The sequence below is a fragment of the Danio rerio genome, chromosome 25 (assembly GCF_052040795.2).
Source record: "Danio rerio strain M-AB ecotype USA chromosome 25, GRCz13ab, whole genome shotgun sequence".
In the NCBI taxonomy this organism is placed as follows: Eukaryota; Metazoa; Chordata; class Actinopteri; order Cypriniformes; family Danionidae; genus Danio; species Danio rerio.
The window spans coordinates 31,532,766-31,552,065 of record NC_141045.1 but is presented as its reverse complement, the minus strand read 5'-3'; the positions used below and the strand labels follow the sequence as shown (position 1 = coordinate 31,552,065).

Below are 19,300 nucleotides of genomic sequence, written 5' to 3'. Positions count from 1 at the left end.
GATGCAGGGATACAAAAATAGAATTGATATTGGGCCTAAGTGTTAAAAACTGTGGATTTTTTAATCTTTCTGGCTTTCCATACACAATAAGAGGATCATTTGTAGCTCTTCTATAAACCTAAACTGCTTGTGAAACAGATCAAATAATCCTAAAGTGGTTGTTTTTAATGTTTTCTTTTTAAATCCAGCAGGTTTTGTATGTCATGTACCACGTGACATTCTCTCTGGCCAAGAAGTATCTGCTGCAGTGTTTACATGTAACATTTTAGTAACAGTATACAGCTCACTTGCAGCCTCAGCCCTGGTGGTACTAAAAGGTGCCAGCTATCAGGTACACTGTAGAAAACCCCTCCAAAAGTGAGCCATATGATCCTGTACCATGCATGGAAACACGCCATCTGTGTCGACGCTAAAGTAGGCCAAGATCAGAAAAAAAGGAGATTAACAAGAACAATAAAATATGGTAGATGGAAAAACAATACACATCACACTGCAAGTTAAAGGTTGTCTGCAATACTTTCCTAAACAAATATTAAAATATTTATATTGCACAATTTGTTGAGAGAAAAGTGCAGACAAAGTTGAATATTTCTAGTGTGCATCTGTTCATAGATACCATCAAATAGCATGTAACTTTTTGCATACACTAACATCTGGGTTAAAAAACAAAAATGAAACAAACACCCATTATAGTAGATGCTTTTGGCATTGAGCCAATGCCAGGGTTGCCCCAATATGATTTTGCTGTTGATATTATTAGTTTAAATGTAATTAAGTAAACTCACAATATTTTATTTTATATATATATATATATATATATATATATATATATATATATATATATATATATATATATATATATATATATATATATATATATATATATACATATATAATAATTATAATTATTATATATAAATAAAATGCAGCCACTAAAATTATTCTGGACTGATTGGTGCCATCGATCGTCGTTCATGTCATTCAACAGCAAAAACAAAAGCTGATTTAAAAATGTTTAAACTTCTGAATAATTATTGGTTAGTTTTGCATGCTGGATGACACCATGGCTGAAATATTCTTCTGTTGGTTGGTTTTTTATTCTCATTGGTTAATTTTTGAACATTGACAACCTCTGATGCTCCCTATATTGTTTACCATGCAACTTTGAATATTCGTTCTTAAATAGCTTGTAAGTATGGCTCAGTAATAAGTGTAATTCCTTTACCCCACCGGCCAACTACTAAGCATACAGTAGTCGCATTAGGACATCGTGCATGAGAGAGTGAGAGCAGCGATCCTTGCATGCGTGAAATATTGCACATTATGACTTATTAAGTTTTGCTTACTACACGATAGAAATTGTGCTAGATATAATACAGTTTTTCATTTAGAGTTGTAGTATTATAAAGTACTATAAAATTTTCTAAGTGGCGAATGACATGATCTAGTGGGTTGTCTGCTGTCATCTTTAAGCTGCGCATTTGTGTTTCAGGAGGCATGGCTTTGGAAGGCAAGGGAGGGATTGCGTTTTTTTTAAAGATATTTTGCTAACTGGATAGTATTTTAGCAGACCACCTTATGCACTTTTAAGTAAACGGCAGCAGATAAGCTGGCTTTATCGCAACAATTTCAAGTTCGCATCGATATATTCTTTTTTAAAGAAATGAAGGGTAAAGTTCTTAAAACATAATTTGTTTAGTATTGTTGATGAGAGACGAAACACGGCTTTGGGTTTATTAGATTGTACACATTTATTAAGAAATTCTTAATGTTTAAATTAAAAATTGTGTTTTATCCGATTGAAAACCACAAATCAATGCAATCAAATCCATTTTGAAATCCGCTTTTTAGAATCTAGTATATTTAGTGCCTCGATTTTTTTTTTTGCTGGTTGACTCACAAAGGCCAAAAATCTCAATTTTATAGATGAGTTTTGTAAAATGGTACATCAGTAGAAGAAACTGTATTAATAATATTGTGGCTCAATAAAGAACATGGATAAATTATTTTATCAGGGTTTGTATTGTTATGATCACCAGCGATATAGCTGTACAGTTTACTAAAGAACTAAATCCCCCAGTATATGGACTACACGTTCCAGTCATGCACCACTCACACACACCTGTTCCACAATCCGTTAATTTCACACACTCACGGCTGGAAGTAGCTTAGAACTGACTACACTGTAAAAAGTGCTACACTCACAAAGTTGGTTCTATCTACTTTAAATAATTGCAATCTAGTTAATTTTATTTGTTTTATACCAAAAAAATAAAATTTGCTTCCTCTTTACTTAAAATATATCAGTTTTTATATAACTGTATATTTTGAAGAAAACTAATGCAATTTATTTGAGTAGATTTTTTTACGTGGTTATTGTGTAGAATAAATGTTATAAAAGTGAGTTGACACAGACAATTTATTAGAGCAGCTGTCGATGTGGGCAGGTGTTCATAAAACGTGATTTTAATAGTTTGGCGTGACTCCTTTTTCATTGCCCGGGATTTAGCAGGCAGACGCAGCTTCTGCAATGGTCGACATTAACTGCTCCCAGCAGCGGATCTGATTAACACGGTAAGTTGCAAATGTAGCCGAATGATAATTGTAAAGTCATGCAAAACTGCTGTCTTCGCTAGGCAGGTGAGGTTTTAGCTTTGTAAATTTTACTGTAGCCTTAGGTATGTTAACAGTTAGACTGCTCTCACATGGAAAGCTAAGTTGGCTAACGCTAACCAACGCTAGTTTATGCTAACGATTAAAAGTGATATTATTGAGAAAAATAGTGAAAGTAGTTTTAAAACAAATAGTAGGTATAACTAACGTTACAGAACCGATTAACAAGGTCACTGGTGGGCGGTCGGGCTGTGGGGGTTCAGTTTGTTAGCGCTAACTTAGCTAAAGTTAGCTCACCTAAGTTATAGCAGCACATTAAGGATGGATATTAAATGCAGAAACGTATGCAACAGTTAAGTAGTTTGTGTTTAACGTAAGAGAAAGTACAACTTAAAGTTTGTGTTTTAGAGATTTATTCCATAAGTTTTTTTTTAATGCTGCATAGTGAATAAATTACAGATTTACAATTTATTTGAACTTAAATTACATTTACTGATGTTTACAGAACCATTTAAACTGTATGCACCTCATTCTAAAATGCATGTTCTTGGTCTTTAGATACCAAAGTGATTTTGTTACCTGTGGATCTTCAAACTTCACATCCAGGTAAGAAAAACATTAGATACAATTACAGCTATAATTATTTGCAGGTAAGTAAAACATAGGTAAAATTGCAAACAATAGTGGGCTCCATAGAATTAACCTACATTTGATATCTGAAGATTTTTTTTATGTGTGCAACAGTAAAAACAGTAAAAAAAAATATCCTAATGCAGTTTCTTATTATCTGTCAGTCTTTCAATAAAGCTAACTGATAACACTAAATCACTGAACTGTCATTTGACAGTCACATTAAATTTATAGAAAGTCAATTAAATGTAGCTTTAGCAAAAAATTAATGTAAACCTTAATGTAATTTGTAAAATGGCAATGTATTTATTTATTTATTTAATAGAATTTGTATTATGACGTGCAAAGTTTGGTGCAAAATGAAGATGACGATTAAATTATAGAATTTGTATTCTATAATTTTCATATAGCCATTTTCAAACAGTTTTAATATCTAAATTGCATGCACATTCTTATGCTTTATAAGTTGCCAAACTTACTAAAGGTAACTTACTAAGGTAATTTTTAACTGATAAACTAAGGTGTTTCATCCATGCATCATTCTCACTGCACTTTTGTAACTTCACTTGTAGTTATTTTCTATTCAGTATTTAGCTATTTAATGTTGTTTGGTATCAACCACCTGAAGTCCTGTTTCTTTTTGTCTCTACCAATAGAGTTGTGAGGAATCAGAGGTGCATGCAGCTGCCCACAAGAAAAATTTGCCATCAGCCCAACACAGTTTGGATTATCATAGGACTGTCAGAGGTTTGCCAAACCTGTCAAATGCATGATGGCTCCTGTTTGGACTTACCGATGTCCTCGACTTCAAGTATCCATCAAAACTGTATACATTTGAGATATATCAGAGACTCTTTGTGGGGCTGGACATTATGCATCCTAAATCTTCATCAAAATATGCAAATCTCCTCACTGAGTTGCCTTAGATGATTTCTCAATAGGATCTGGTATTATTAATGTTTTTATTTATGTATTGTGTACGTGTAGCCACATTAATGGCCTATTTTGTAGTCACTATTAAAAGGAACATTGATTGATATTGAATACATGTTATGGTCTTTAATCCATCTTCCCATTCTTATTTAATTGTTATTGACAGGAAAGTCTGTTTATCTGTTTTTCCTAGTGTATATTGTGCTTACAATATAGAAACGAAGATTTATTTTCTAAGGTTACAGCCAGAAGTTAATTGAATTAATTTTAAATCAAATATGCATGGTTAATTTTATTTAGATAATTAATTTCATAATACTTAATTAAAATAAGTACAGTCAACATATAGCAATGTATAAGTAAGTTAAGTTTAACAAAAAAAGTAAGTTTATCTGATTTGAGTAATTTTAGAAATATTAGTTGGCTCAACTTAATTTTATTGCATTTGTTTTAAGCAATGTTTTAGTGTTTAAAATACTTAAAAAAGGCTGGAAGTTGAATCAACCTAAAACGTCCGATGCAACCACTTGCCTCACTTTTTATAAGTTAGATCTAGGTAACATTTTTTACAGTGTACATGAACTATATACACAGCACACACGCACACCTCTTTGCTGAGTCTTGTTATACTGTTTGTGAACATTACGATGAGGTTTCCTTGCATTGCTTTGCCTTGTTTTAACCATTACCTTGTTTGTTTGTTTATGTTGTCTGCTGCCTGCCTGTACTGACCAATTGCTAGGGCCAGACAGAATCTGCGGACTATTTCTGCGGAGAACTTTTGTAAAAGTCTGCGGATTTCTGCAGAATTTTTTTGAAAGTATAACTAAAATCTTAATATATGAAATACAAAATAATATCTTTTTAACTTTTATTTAATGTTTAAAATGCAAATCCAATTAGATTAATTAGATAATATATCTAGTAAAAGATAGAAAATATTATTGTACAAACTGCATTGTACATAAATCAGAGGAACCTTTTCATATTAGTCAATAATATTACTGAAATAAAAAATAAAAAAACTGAATAAATATAGATTTACACACATTTACTCAAGTAAATAAACAGAATTAATGATGAGCTAAAAATTTGTGGAAATCTGAAAAAAATCTGCGGAATTCTGTGCGCGCAGATTCCAAGTGGGCCTACTAATTACCTGTGTTTTTGACTATGACTCTGGATTTGCCCGCATACATCTGTTTGCTCCTGATCGTTGCTTGTCTGACCATTGTCAATTAACCTGCATTTGGATCCGCACCTCCCTTGTCAGCAACACATTCACATTACAAGAGTGAGTGTGTGTATATAGTAATGCATTTTGTTCAGTTTGTTCATTTGTCTGTTTTATTAATGAATTCCTTAATCTTTATTAATTTTAGACATGGCATATACTGGATGCTGTACAGTAAAGGTATGTGAAAAATAATGGACCTCCAAAGAGGTTTTAAACTAAATATTGATTTTTATTTGTTTGCACATGTACTTACTATATTATTTCAAGGAATAAATTGCAATATTTTAAGAGTAATTCATTAAATAAAAACACGTTAGGTCATTTAGCAGAAACAAAAAGTACATAAAAATAACATTACACTGAGTTTTTTTTTTTTTTCCATCTGGCCACCACTAAGAAAAGTTTCTGGGGGTGCCAATGCAATCAATCATCATGACACTTTGTTTTAAAGAAAACTTCATTATTTTTACTCTTCATTCTTCTTTGTTCTACTTGTATGATGATTCTTGCGCCTTTAGAAGGAAAATAAAGTTGTAGCAATTGACAGCATAAGTTCTAAGACCTGTAAAAGTGTACTGAACATGAAGCTAAAAAGGGAAGAACAAAGCGAACATGTCTTTGCTGTAAAGCCAACAGCTCAATCGGAGTTAGAGTCTCTGTTCTGTCTGTCCAATCACAGACTTGAAGCAAAGGCAGAGAGGTATATATAGAATTAGGGAGAGACCGGTTTTGTTTCCATTGACCCACACAAACATTTGACTCCTTCTGACCTTAAACTGTTTGTTTTAGTAAATAAATATTACAAATTTACCGTTAGTTTAGTGAAAATGTTGTAATGTTATAAGAAAAAAAACGGAAATTCAAAAACTTTAAATAATTACATCTTATATAGATAAATTCAAAAACTTTAAATAATTACATCTTATATATATATATATATATATATATATATATATATATATATATATATATATATATATATATATATATATATATATATATATATATATATAAATTACAATTATAAATTTAATTATTGACTTAAATGGCTATATTTAATATTTTAATTCAATATAGATGTATTTTTATCTTTTTCAAATGAATGATTCAGGATTTATATTCTACATCTCAATAAAATAACAACATGAAATTGCTACACTTGACTAATCAATGCACTGTATGCGCACAGTGACCTGTGAAGCACCTTTACTAAAAACGAACATGAGCTTTTGACCTTCCAAAGTCCTGAGACTGAAATATCCACTGCATCACTTTTTGAAAGTAACCCGCAGCAATGGTGTCATGCAAAAAAGGTAAAAAGCCATGACTTTTAAAAGGGAGAGGTCGTTCTAAACTCACACTCTGGCTCGAGCCCAACATGACTCTACTCAACGTATCGACCAGACAGATCTGAGCTGCAAACAAGATCAGCTTACAACTTCTGACATTTGAAGAGTCTCTGGGGAAATGCCACAATAATGGAGCACCTGCGTTGGTACCAACGCAAAGTCTGGCTGAGAGGATAAGAGACTTTTTAAAGACATCTTATTAGAAAATGTATAGATTTGTAATGGTCTAAAAATACACTAACTACTTTATTAGTTGCTATATATATTTTTTTGTTATGTCCGCCAACATTAATAATAATAAGAATAATACATTTAAATTGTAATGCGTTTTTCTTTGCATTCATTAGATCAATGGTCACCAAACTTGTTCCTGGAGGGCCGGTGTCCTGCAGATTTTAGCTCCAACCCTAATCAAACACACCTGAACAAGCTAATCAATGTCTTACTAGGTATACTTGAAACACCCAGGCAGGTGTGTTGAGGAGGTTGGAGCTAAACCCTGCAGGGACACCGGCCCTTCAGGAGCGAGATTGGTGACCCCTGCATTAGATAAAAATGCAGTAAGAGTAATATTCTGAAATATTTTTATATTTTACGAGCTGTTTTCTATTTGAATACATTTAAAAAATCTAATTTGTTTTCCTGATTTTATACAGTCATAAGGGATGGAAACTGGAAGAAAAATGGAAACATTTTCATGCCTTTTGGCTGTTCATTTACACTACCACAATACTCTGAAAACAATGCCATTATAGTCTCTTTAAATGTGATTTTGTGAAAATATAAATAATATTTATGTGTCAGTGACGGCGTGTATTTTCTAATGGATGTCCGCTCCAGAATGGAGTAACACATATCCTTTGTTATGTCTTCAAAATTTGTGATTTGCTTTTCTGTGTGTTAAATGACTTGTTTCCTTAGGATCTACCCAGTCAGGTCAGAGGTTATGGGGACTTCTTGAGTGAACCTGCATTCTTGAAGAGTTATTTGCCATTGTATGTGTAAAATCTTTTAAAGTTAATTCCTTTTTATGTAAGCTGCCAGTTTGGATGTAGATTGTACCAGTTTTAACCTGTTTTGATAAAACTGCTTAGAGTACACTCAGCCTTGGGTAAAAACCAATTGTACTTTGTGTGTGTGTGTGTGTGTGTGTGTGTGTTCTGTTCCTAAACTGAGCTGAATCTGGCTTCTGCTGATGAAACTGCAAACCATTTGCATTAAACTTTCTTTTTAATTGAATCTTTGACTTCAGCTCTTCTTCATCTGACTGATTGGTCATTTTTGGGTTAAAACCGTTGGTTTTAACAGTTAATCACATGCAGGGTAACATTCTAGAGATAGTCTAAGTTTTTGATTTCTTCCCAACTGGACCATGATTCACAAAAAAAATGGCAAATGTACTGTACCCTTTTTAAGATTTAATATTATGTATAGTGAACGGTTTGGTTGAGATTCGCACTTAGATCCACAAAGTGCACTTGTGCTAAATATCAGCACATTGCCTATGAGGCTATCAGTGCCCAAATGTTCCCATTTTTAACTCATAAATAATCACAAGTAAGATTTTAACCCTTTTTGATGACTGAACTGGAAAATTTCGCTGGTTTGCATTTCAGAAATCTCAAAACAGCAATGGCTAACTACAAATTGGTAATTGTTTGCTCAAAATACTGAGTGACGTTGCCAACTAGTGGCCTGGCATGCATAATGCAAGTGGTTCTTTAGTCATTTTCACAACAAATATGTACAGTCAAGCCCGAAATTAATAAGAGTTGTGCTGCTTAAAGGACCATTACCACAGAAGGTGTTTTTGGGTCAACACCATGCTCAGGAATGTTTTTGAAAAGAGCCTCCATGTTGATTCATTCATTCATTCATTCATTTTCTTGTCGGCTTAGTCCCTTTATTAATCCGGGGTCGCCACAGCGGAATGAACCACCGACTTATCCAGCAAGTTTTTACGCAGCGGATGCCCTTCCAGCTGCAACTTATCTCTGGGAAACATCCACACACACATTCACACACACACTCATACACCTCGGAAAATTTAGCCTACCCAATTCACCTGTACCGCATGTCTTTGGACTGTGGGGGAAACCGGAGCACCCGGAGGAAACCCACGCGAAGGCAGGGAGAACATGCAAACTCCACACAGAAATGCCAACTGAGCCGAGGTTAGAACCAGCGACTACCTCGCCCATACCTCCATGTTGATGTCAAAAAAAACAGTTGAGATGCCAACTTGCAAATGTAAGCAGAAGCTTGCAGAGTTCTTCTGATTCGTCCACTGCTTTGAAACTGACAATGATGAGCAGTGTTGAGTGTAAAAATTTTAATCTTTTAACTCAGTATGCCATCTTAAAAATGTGGCTCTTGTCGGCGCAATAGGCTAGTGGTTAGCGTGCCAACATATGGTGCAGCAGCATTTCAGGGCGTCCCGAGTTCAAATCCCGGCTCAAGGACATTTCCCAACCCTACCCCCTCTCTCTCTATTCCACTTCGCTCCCTGTCTCAATACTGTCTAATCTAATAATAAAGGCAAAAAGACCAAAAAATAAATCTTAAAAAAAGACATGTCATACACTTCAAAAAAAAAAAAAAAACGTGGCTCTCGTGTGTGAGATGCAAGATTCGGGAAAACTTACATACATGTTTACGTAGAAAAACAGAAAAAATGTGAATTGGAGTGCATAATGCATTCAGTGTGAATGCCTACCTAATGTTAATAAAACATTTAAAAAAGATAGAAATGCATATTTTAATTGATCAAGGTTGCGTTGAACTGACTAAAATCTGACAAAAGATTTCTATTTTAAATTAATGCCACTTAGACTTACAGAAATTATTCACACACACACAAATATTTTAAATTGAAATAATATTTCACAATGTGACTGTATTTCTGATCAAATAAAAGAACCCTAACACACAAATCAGTAAACCTCATTACACAAGTATTTATCATTTTTGCAGAAGTATGAATGCTATTAGATTATGATCAGGAAGAGATGAGATCATGTACCTCATGAGTTCCGTGAGAGAAGTTCAGGCGTGCGACGTTCATGCCGGACAAGATCATCTCTCTCAGTGTCTCCAAAGAACGTGAAGCAGGTCCTGCATTAAGAAATACCACAAAATGTTGAAAATATTTCCTTGCAATGTTAACTTACTGTGGTGGTTCACTGACCGAGTGTGCAGACGATGCCAGTGTTTCGAGACACTGTAGGTTCAGAGTCGATGTCCAGCAGGCACAGATGCTCCAGGAAGGTTTCCGCCATTGCAGCAGGCATCTGCTGTGTCTGAATGAAGCCAGAGGCCGTAGTCTTTGTCTGAGACATGGCTGGAGCTGCGTCTGCTAGAAGAGTCCTGGAGAAAATATGGACAATAAAAGATTATGCAAGAACAATCATTATGTTGAGATTATTATTATTTTCTTTGAAAAATACAGGATGTCAAAAGCTGCAAGAAATTGAAAATCGATTGCTCATCTTTTCACACTTTTTGTCTGTAGAATATAAAACATGATATCTTGAGGAACTGAAACCTAGCAGCCGTTGACTTCCATACAGGAACAAAAAAATAACTATGGAAGTCAATGGCTGCAGCTTTACAGGATTGGAACGAGAGGAGAATGGGTAAATGATGACAGAAGTAGTTTTTTGGTATAAATTGTCCCTTTTAAAGTTTGGTCAAATAAGCAACATTTTAGGAAACGGATCATTTTTGTTCAGAGTTTGGCTATAGATGAAATCAGATGTGAAATTTACATGGGGAAATATTTTATCACATACGCAGGCCTACCTCATATGAAACGGCATGGAAGTTTTTTAATTATGTTTTGGCAAATTAGTGACTCAAGCTTAATCTTAATAGCAAAACTTTGCAGAGAACAATTGCTTATTGTTTTTTATCAACAGATGTTTGGTCAGATTAGCAATGTTTTGATAAACTTTTGCAGTCAGAAAAGCTCTGTTGTCAATACTGTGGTGATGTCTGAAGCACATCTCATGCAGAAGTCACTTTAAAGCAATCGTCTCAAGCTCAAATCCTGGAGGGTCTGCATAGTTTAGCTCCAACCATCTCCAACTTACACCTACTTAATAGTCTCTAGCAGTGCTTAATTTGTAAATTGCGAGGTCACAGAACAGATTGGGGCAACAAATCCGGCATCTTAAAAGAGGAGGGGGAGAGGTGATGACGAAAGTAATGATGGGGGTGGGGGGTTGTGAGAGTGGGGGTCGGTAAGATGAGGTGCTGGATCAGATTTCAGAGGTGTCGGATCCGGCTTGTTCTGGCACAAGTCAAGCCCTGGTCTTTAGTAGCCTTGAACATCTTGATTAGTTAGATCAGTTGTGTTTGACTAGGGTTGGGGCAAAACTGTGCAGAGCTGTGGCCCTCCAGGAATCGGGTTTGATACCTATGATTTCAAGGTTTTTTTCTTTTTCTTTTTTTTTTTGGCCCTCACTCAAAACTCTGAAGTGCAAGTTTTTACGTTTTTTTTTTTTTTTTAACTTGTCGTTATTAACTGGAAAGCAGCTAGTCAGAAAGGAAAGTTAGAAAGAAAGAGGGGAAGGGAACAGTAAAGATCACAGATCTGGGACTCAAACTTGGGACACTTGAAGCACATTGGTACCATTTGTAGGCGCACTAACCACTGCGAATAGCTACTAAACAGAAACTAAACTGCATGGAATTCTATTGAAATCATAGGTCTCAAACCGCAGCTCTGCACATTTTTGCTTCAACCCGAATCGAACATGGATGATCCAAATAATCAAGGTGTTTAGGACTTCTAGAGACTATTAAGCAGCTGTGAGTTAGAGGTTTTTGGAGGTAAACTATGCAGAGTTGCGGCGATCCTAAGAATTGAGTTTGAGATTGATTTAAATAATATTGCATGTGAAATTTGGCCAAATAAAGGTTAATGTGAAATAAAATTCCTGAACCAAGTAGCTTTAGATTTGAAAACATGACATTCATTAGTTGAAACAAGGAATGGTGACATAGTTGACATCCATAAAGAAGTTCATAAGAATATGCTGCTTTTTCCCTTCATTATATTTTCCTCTGTTCAATAAAAGAAAGTTTTGAGATGAAAAAAAACTGTTTGAAACCAGTTTAGGGTGTGTAAATGATGGCATTATTTTTATTATTTTCATTTCAGCAATCGATTTTTTCAATTTCCACCATTTTAAACAAAAAGTACATATTAGGACATTTTATAATAATTAGTATTGAAATAACATGTTTCAAAAATACAATGAAGTGCAAATGAGATGTTTTACAATTGTAAAAAAAAGTTTTAGAACTTCAATTTGCCCTTTTTCTTTCTTTCTTCCTTTTTTTTTTTTTTACAAATTAAGTAGTTTTGTGGTAGTCAACACAACAACCTCAAATCTTTTCAATGTGTATTTAGATAATTAATGAAATATTTTTTATAAACATCAGTGAAAGTGTTCTTTATTTTACTATTATTATTTCATACACTTTATCATATTTTTATATCATCTACTTTGATTTTTAAAAATATAAATATGATTGAAGTACACCACTCACACCTGAAAGGGAATTGAGAGATGTTTAATTAGTGCTGAAGACTTTTTAAAATAATATTTATAGAAATTTTTTACTTAAATTTCATTTTCATAAGATTTCCCATGTTCAATATTATGTGCATTCTCTATCAATTAATCAGTCTACAGGTCCTTACAAACCCAGCAGTAGTACACTAATAAATAATAAATAGAATTGTGTTAGTTTCATTTGTTGCTCCAAATTTTCAGAGCAGCACCATGAAAAGTCAATGAGAGCTACAGTCAGCTCTGTCTGAGCCAGAAAGAAAGAGTGGGTTTGAATGCATGACTGCACACACTCTTACACACATTTCAGCAAACAGGGCAAAAAGACAAATCATCAGAGTCATAAAATAGAAAGTTCTATAATAATAATAATAATAATAATAATAATTATTATTATTATTATTATTATTATTATTATTATTATTATTATTATTATTATTATTAATATTATTATCAAAAAGTATTAATAATAATCTTAAAAATAACAATAATAATAATAATAACAACAAAATGGTAATAAAAACAACAAAAAATTGTAATAATAATAAGAATAATAATGTAAAGCAAAATAAAATAATTATTTTAAAAAATTTATAAATTTAAATATATATTTAATAATTTTTGTTAAAGTTAATCAACAACAAAACATGCAAATGTTTTATCTAAACGAACTAATAACAACTATAATATAATATTTATAATAACTACAACTTAATATTCTAACATAACTTTAATAATACTTTATTTAAAAATGTATAATATCAATAAACAACAAAAAGTCAATAAACACTAAAACGTAACAAACTGACAAAACTAATAATAATAATAATAACAGTAATACTAAGAAAAAGAAGAACACCCATTTAAATGTATGCAAATACATAATTAAAAATTAGAGAAGTAATAAATAAAACATATTTACATAATATTCTGTTAAACATCAAATCAATAAACACCAAAGCATAACAGACATGACAAACTAAAATGAATGAATGTGAAACTCCAATGTGTGGCTATTAATTACTGTGTGTGTATATTTTCCCTAATTAAATTAAAATAATCGTTCAAATAAATGTTTATTTTTGTGGCAAACAAGTCTCTGGGCATCTAAAGCACAGATTCAGTTCGTAATAAGTGTTTTGTGAGTTTTATCCACCCTGTTTAAATCATTTGTAGAGTTTGGTGGCTCTTACCTCTGTTGATGAACGCCTGCAGAAACTTCTGAGCTCTTCATCCGCCACTGCCTTAAGTTATCCACTCTATACCAACCGGAACTACTTCCCACAGCAATGCGTTCTTCCGCCAGGACTGGGTTGACTTCACAGTTCAATATTTTGCATGTATTGTGTAGAAATACATTTATAACACGATTTATTGAGTATAATGACATATTTATAAGATATATTCTGGTCTACTTTCTCTGATGCGAATAGCCAATCAAACGCCACTGGAGGACTAAACGAATCGTCATATAAGTTAGTGTAGTGAATGCACTAAGAGTACGTTATAAACAAAATATTATTTGCGTGAATTCTAGTTATAATATTTAAATTTTGCTTGATAGTTTACATAATTTTACGTTTGTTTCAATTATAATTTATTATTTTTCACTAAACTGTTTGTTTAAATGAAAAAGAACAGTAACGTACACGACAGTCCTTCCTACACCCCCTCCACGCCTTCATGTCATTTCATAAATATCAGCCATTACAGTCAGGCATCTGGGGCGCTAATAATAGCTGAAGGCCTACAGCTGAAACTTTGATGCCCATGATAGAAATACTTGCTCAAATGGCACTGTATGCCATTTCCACAGACCAGCAAAGGTCAGATCCTCTGAAGCTTTGCCTAAATATGCAGATAATATTGCCATAATCAGTTTATCGTCAAATTCAGTGCACATACTTATCATTGATCACTCTGCAAATTACAAAGCCATTGAAGGTTAGTTCACCCCAAAATGTAATAATATGTTAGTTACCTTTTACAAACCCCTGAGACCTTCATTTATCTTCTGAACACAAATGAAGCGATTTAGACCAAGAAAATACAAAAAAAAAACATCCTCAAAACAGACCGTAAATCTGACTATAAATCATAAAATAACAAAATGAAACAAAAACACTGGCTGCGTCTTAAATCACCCTACTTCCATTCTATGTAGTACGCTACAGTATGTGAGAAGTACCAGGATGACTTACTACTTCCGGCGAGATTCTAAATTGCGCGTCCCATGCATGCTGCGCTATCCCATGATGCCCCGCGAGCGAATTCACGTGACCATGACACCTGGTGTTTTTGTTTTGTTTCTAGTCCAAATATCTAAAAACTCTTAATTCAAGAAGAATTTTCTAGACTAGCAAAACATGTTGACTTGTTGCCAATGGGGTAAGCAAAATAATGTTGTTTTTCCTTTTGACATAAGATTATTTTGCTTACCCCGTTGGCATATTATTTTGATTATTTTAAAGTAAAAATCACTTAATATTGACAGATTATTTCTTTAAAAAAGTCAACATGTTTTGCTTTTCTAGAAAATTCTTAACGAATTAAGAGTTTTTATAAGTGAAGTTTATTCATAAACTAATTTCGAGAGGATCACGTGCTAATAATTGACACGGCAGGCCCCGAATCAAGCTAATGTACGAACCACCAATCAGACTATTCCTAACCAAGTATAAATAACCAAACACCTTACCTTTAGTCATCTTCGTCTTGAAGAATCCGCCTTTCCACCCCTTCGCCTCCTCTTTTGTCTACAGGGCAGCACGGCAGCCCAGTGGCTAGCACTGCGGCCTCACAGCAAAATGCCTCCGGTTCGGGCATCTACCCAAACAGTCAGCATTTTTGTGTGGAGTTCATGTTCTCCCCCCGTGCTTGCGTGGGTTTTCCCAGGGTGCTCCGGTTTCCTCCCACACGCCCAAAAACATGACACTTAAGTAAATTGACTAAACCAAATTAGCACCAAATTCGATTCAATTCTGTCAGCAACGCATCACCTTAGCAACCCTCACGCAGCAGGAGGGGGGGGTTCTCGAGATCTACCCGAGCTCAAACTCCCCTCTCGCCCTGCAACGGGAGGGAGTCCCGGGCTCAAGGCTCTCATGAGCTTGGGGCTCTCTCCCGGGACAGCATGCCCAACTAGCTTATTACCAATCATCAGCTAAGTGTGAACTCTTGAAATTTGGACTAGAAACAAGACAAAAAAATCTAAGCGAGAAAAGCGTTTTTTTGCAGCGTAATCTCTTTCAATGTGCCACTCAGGAGGGTAAATAGGGCATAGAAATAAGCCCTTCCAATTTTTTTTTTTTTATATTATTTCAATCATTTTAGATCATCAGTTCTCATCAGTATGATGTATGTTAAAGTGTTTGTATTAATTAATTAATTTATTCATTAATTTATTATTTAAACACCCCCTCATGATTAATACAGAGCAGAATCGAGCTCAAAATCCAAAAGAAAAGAGAATCCTGAGCGGGACATTTTATGTCCACTTGTCTACAGGGAAGGAAGTAGAGTGCCCTTTTTTTCTACTGTTGATGGTGTCACTCACTTAAAAGACACAATGTTTTTTTCCAGGTTCCATATGAAATAGTATTTCCGACCTAAATCATAAGTATTCCACCATGAACTTTCCCAGTTCTCCCAATAGAAATCCAAATAAGAAAAGTAAGAAGGAAAAATGGTCCAATTTCATGCAAACATTTGTTACTTTATAGGGGAAAAGCCTACAGAGCTGTACCACAGATTTCATATTGAAACCAATAGATGCCTCTCACATCACAAAAATGAAAGGTGTACTCTGTCTAAAATAAGTGACCTGTCCAAGCATCAGTATGTTATGGCCTGGGGGTGAGAATGTGTAGGCCAAGTTCTTGAATGGGTGGGACAGACCCCCTGTGGAGCCTGATTACTCATGTTGCAAACATGTTGATGGTTGGGTGACAGTATGGGTGACCTTTAAAAATGCTCGCTTCCTGACTAACACTAGGTAAAACTAATTCTGAGCAGTTTGCTGATTTTAAATGATATTAAATAAAAAATCAGGGAAAAACTTTTTTTTCTTCACTTATTGGCTTAATACTTATGTAACTTCAAGCATATGGCCCGTTTCCACTGAGTGGTGCGGTATGGTGCGGTTCGGTTTGGTACACTTTTATGGCAGTTTCCAAAGTCAAAAAGCGTACCGAACCGTATCGTACCACTTTTTCGGCACCCTTTCGAAAGGGTACCAAACACGAGAAAGGGTACCAAAAGGCGGAGCTAGACACGCAGCAGAACGCTATTGGTTTACAGAGATACGTCGTTCGCTTACGCAACAAGCCAGAATGAAAACAAAATACCCGCCATGTTTGAAATACACACACAGCCGAGAGATTACAGCGGAATTATTAAGACACATAATAACGAGCCATGGTCGATCCGGGCTCAAACAAACCTTGTCGTCGTGTTGATGAACAGCCACAAAGCCATGGAGTAAAGCAGAATCTATGTGCTACATAGTTTTTTACGAGCCAGTCTGAAGTGCGAGCAGTTTTGCTTTCTTGCTTGCGTTTGCCGCGCGTCTCTATCTGAAATAACAAACTTCTTATTAAGCTGATGATATGAGCGACCCGAACAGCTTTATTGTAGACATTTTCTCAAGAGAGAATGATGCGACTGAAACTTAACACCACGCCCACTAAAAGGGTACCCTCTTTAGTGGAAATGCAAGCCTGATAAAGGTGACCCATACCTACCCAAACTGTACCGTACTGTACCAGTCAGTGGAAACGAGCCAATCGAGAGAAGCTTTAATTGCTGTATTATCACTCTTTAGTTTGGGGACTAATTCACATTATTAAGTGTTAGTTAAGTTACTTCAAAAAAGTAATTAATTACTAATTACATCATTAAAATTATATTTAAATTACTGAAAGTAATTTACCTACTTGACTCAATACATGCAATTTCTATAAATCTCAATGCATAGACAATAGAAATTAAACTTTTTTTTACTTTTAGCTTTAACTATGCAATTCTTAAAAAAAGATAAAAAGTGAAATCTTATATGTACGAAACCATGCAATATTTCAAATTATATACAGTTAAAGTCATAATTATTAGCCCCCCTTTTGAATTATTTTTTTCTTTTTTAAATATTTCCCAAATTATATTTAACAAAGCAAGGAAATTTTCACAGGATGTCTGATAATATTTTTTCTTATTCTTATTATAAAGTCTTATTTGTTTTATTTTGACTAGAATAAAACCAGTTATAAATTTTAACACCATTTTAAGGACAAAACTATTAGCCCCTTTAAGCTATATTTTTTTCGATAGTCTACAAAACAAACTATCGTTATATAATAACTTGTCTAGTTAACCTAATTAACCTAGTTAAGTCTTTAAATGTCACTTTAAGCTGTATAGAAGTGTCTTGAAATAGATGTAGTAAAATATTATTTACCATCATCATGGAAAACTTAAATTAAGTCGATTATCAGAAAGGAGTTATTAAAACTACTATGTTTAGAAATGTGTTCAAATAATCTTCTCTCCGTTAAACAGAAATTGGGAAAAAAAAAATTAAAAAGGGGCTAATAATTTAGGAGGTCTTATAATTCTGACTTCAACTGTGTGTGTGTGTGTGTGTGTGTATATATATATATATATATATATATATATATATATATATATATATATATATATATATATATATATATATATATATCAGAGGTCGCGTTAGACTTTGTCATTGTCCGTCATTTTGACGGTGAGAGTTGTAAAAATTACGTCATAACCTATTATTGACCGTCAAATAATTTGCATATTTTCTAATCGCTTTTTTCATTCATATTTTCACAATGAAGTTCCACGACATGCATATTGGCTAAATTATTCATTTATCATCTTGCAAGCACTCGTTTCTCCGAGAAAAAATACTGCAGCACGCGTTCCTTCAGCACCAGGGGCACGGCTTCACCCTCTGCATTCGGTAATGCATGGTGCTCACAACGCACTCCAAACCACCTGACCTCCTTGTGGCCGATTGGTTGGCCCGTAACAACAGCTGTCGGCGACTGAGGATTTTTGTCTGTTTGTTCTTCATCGTCCACTGCATCACTTCCTCTTTTTTTCACCTTTATTATTAATATCACAACTATTTGGCCGTTTAAAGAAACTTCTCACACTCAGCTGCTATGAGATTTTTGCAACTATATGCAGCAGTGACAAAAAGGAGACAAAACAAGGGCAATCGCCATCAGCTGGACAGGAGTGGGAATTACAGTTAGCTACAAATTACAATAGATCACCCTCAGCATAATCCGTCAAAATGACGGATCACTTTTAGATTTTTCCATCACTGCTGAAAAAAATCTGTTAATGATGGAAAATATTTGGTTAACGCGGCCTCTGATATATATACTTCAACTGTATATACCAGGGGTCACCAATCTCGGTCCTGGAGAGCCCTGCATGTTTCAAGTATACCTAGTAAGACATTGATTAGCTTGTTCAGGTGTGTTTGATTAGGGTTGGAGCTAAAATCTGCTGGACACCGGCCCTCCAGGAACAAGTCTGGTGACCACTGGTATATACAATCAAGCCCAAAATTACTCATGCCCCTAGCGAAATGTGACTCAAAGTTACTTATTTCAATCATATTATTTCAAACATATATTTGACCAGAAAGGACACCGGCTTCTCCCAAAAAGTTATAAGACTATGTACAAGCCGCATAATGGTGGAAAAAATAAATTCACACCTTTTATTTACATTTGAACAAAAAGTGGTGTTATATCGCTTGGATGTATTTATTTATTATTATTGTTTATTTGTGTGTTTACTGTCCATTGGGAGTGGTTATGTTGTGTGTTTTTCTATTACTTTCATGGTGTCTCTCTGCCTGCTCACTAGGTAGAGCTGATTGGGCCCAGGTGGTGCTCATCATTGGAGCGTGCTGCAGTAATGCG

General features: G+C 34.4%; 2 protein-coding genes and 1 long non-coding RNA gene across 5 annotated transcripts in view; 2 read left to right on the top strand and 1 right to left on the bottom strand.

Moving 5' to 3' along the window:
- pkmb (pyruvate kinase M1/2b) overlaps positions 1-13,564 on the bottom strand; it is a 38,041-nt gene extending 24,477 nt beyond the window's left edge. The window contains exons 1-3 of one of the 2 annotated variants that reach the window (XM_087310673.1): positions 13,535-13,564; positions 9,950-10,128; positions 9,785-9,876 (exon numbers count right to left, since the gene is read on the bottom strand). In XM_087310673.1, the coding sequence (XP_087166799.1) occupies positions 9,785-9,876; positions 9,950-10,100 (243 nt within the window). In that variant the 5' untranslated portion in view covers positions 10,101-10,128; positions 13,535-13,564. 2 annotated transcript variants of the gene reach the window in all.
- The window catches only part of parp6b (poly (ADP-ribose) polymerase family, member 6b), a 549,184-nt gene that overhangs the window by 469,916 nt on the left and 59,968 nt on the right, over positions 1-19,300 (top strand). The window contains exon 1 of one of the 2 annotated variants that reach the window (XM_087312443.1): positions 13,603-13,816. The exons of the other annotated variant lie outside the window; for it this stretch is intronic. The gene's annotated coding sequence lies outside the window, so the exon portion shown is untranslated. Of the gene's footprint in view, positions 1-13,602; positions 13,817-19,300 lie in introns of those variants that run through there. 2 annotated transcript variants of the gene reach the window in all.
- Positions 2,501-4,287, top strand: LOC147837873 (uncharacterized). Its single transcript, XR_015526907.1, has 3 exons — positions 2,501-2,574; positions 3,172-3,219; positions 3,900-4,287. It is a non-coding gene; the product is annotated as an uncharacterized LOC147837873 (long non-coding RNA).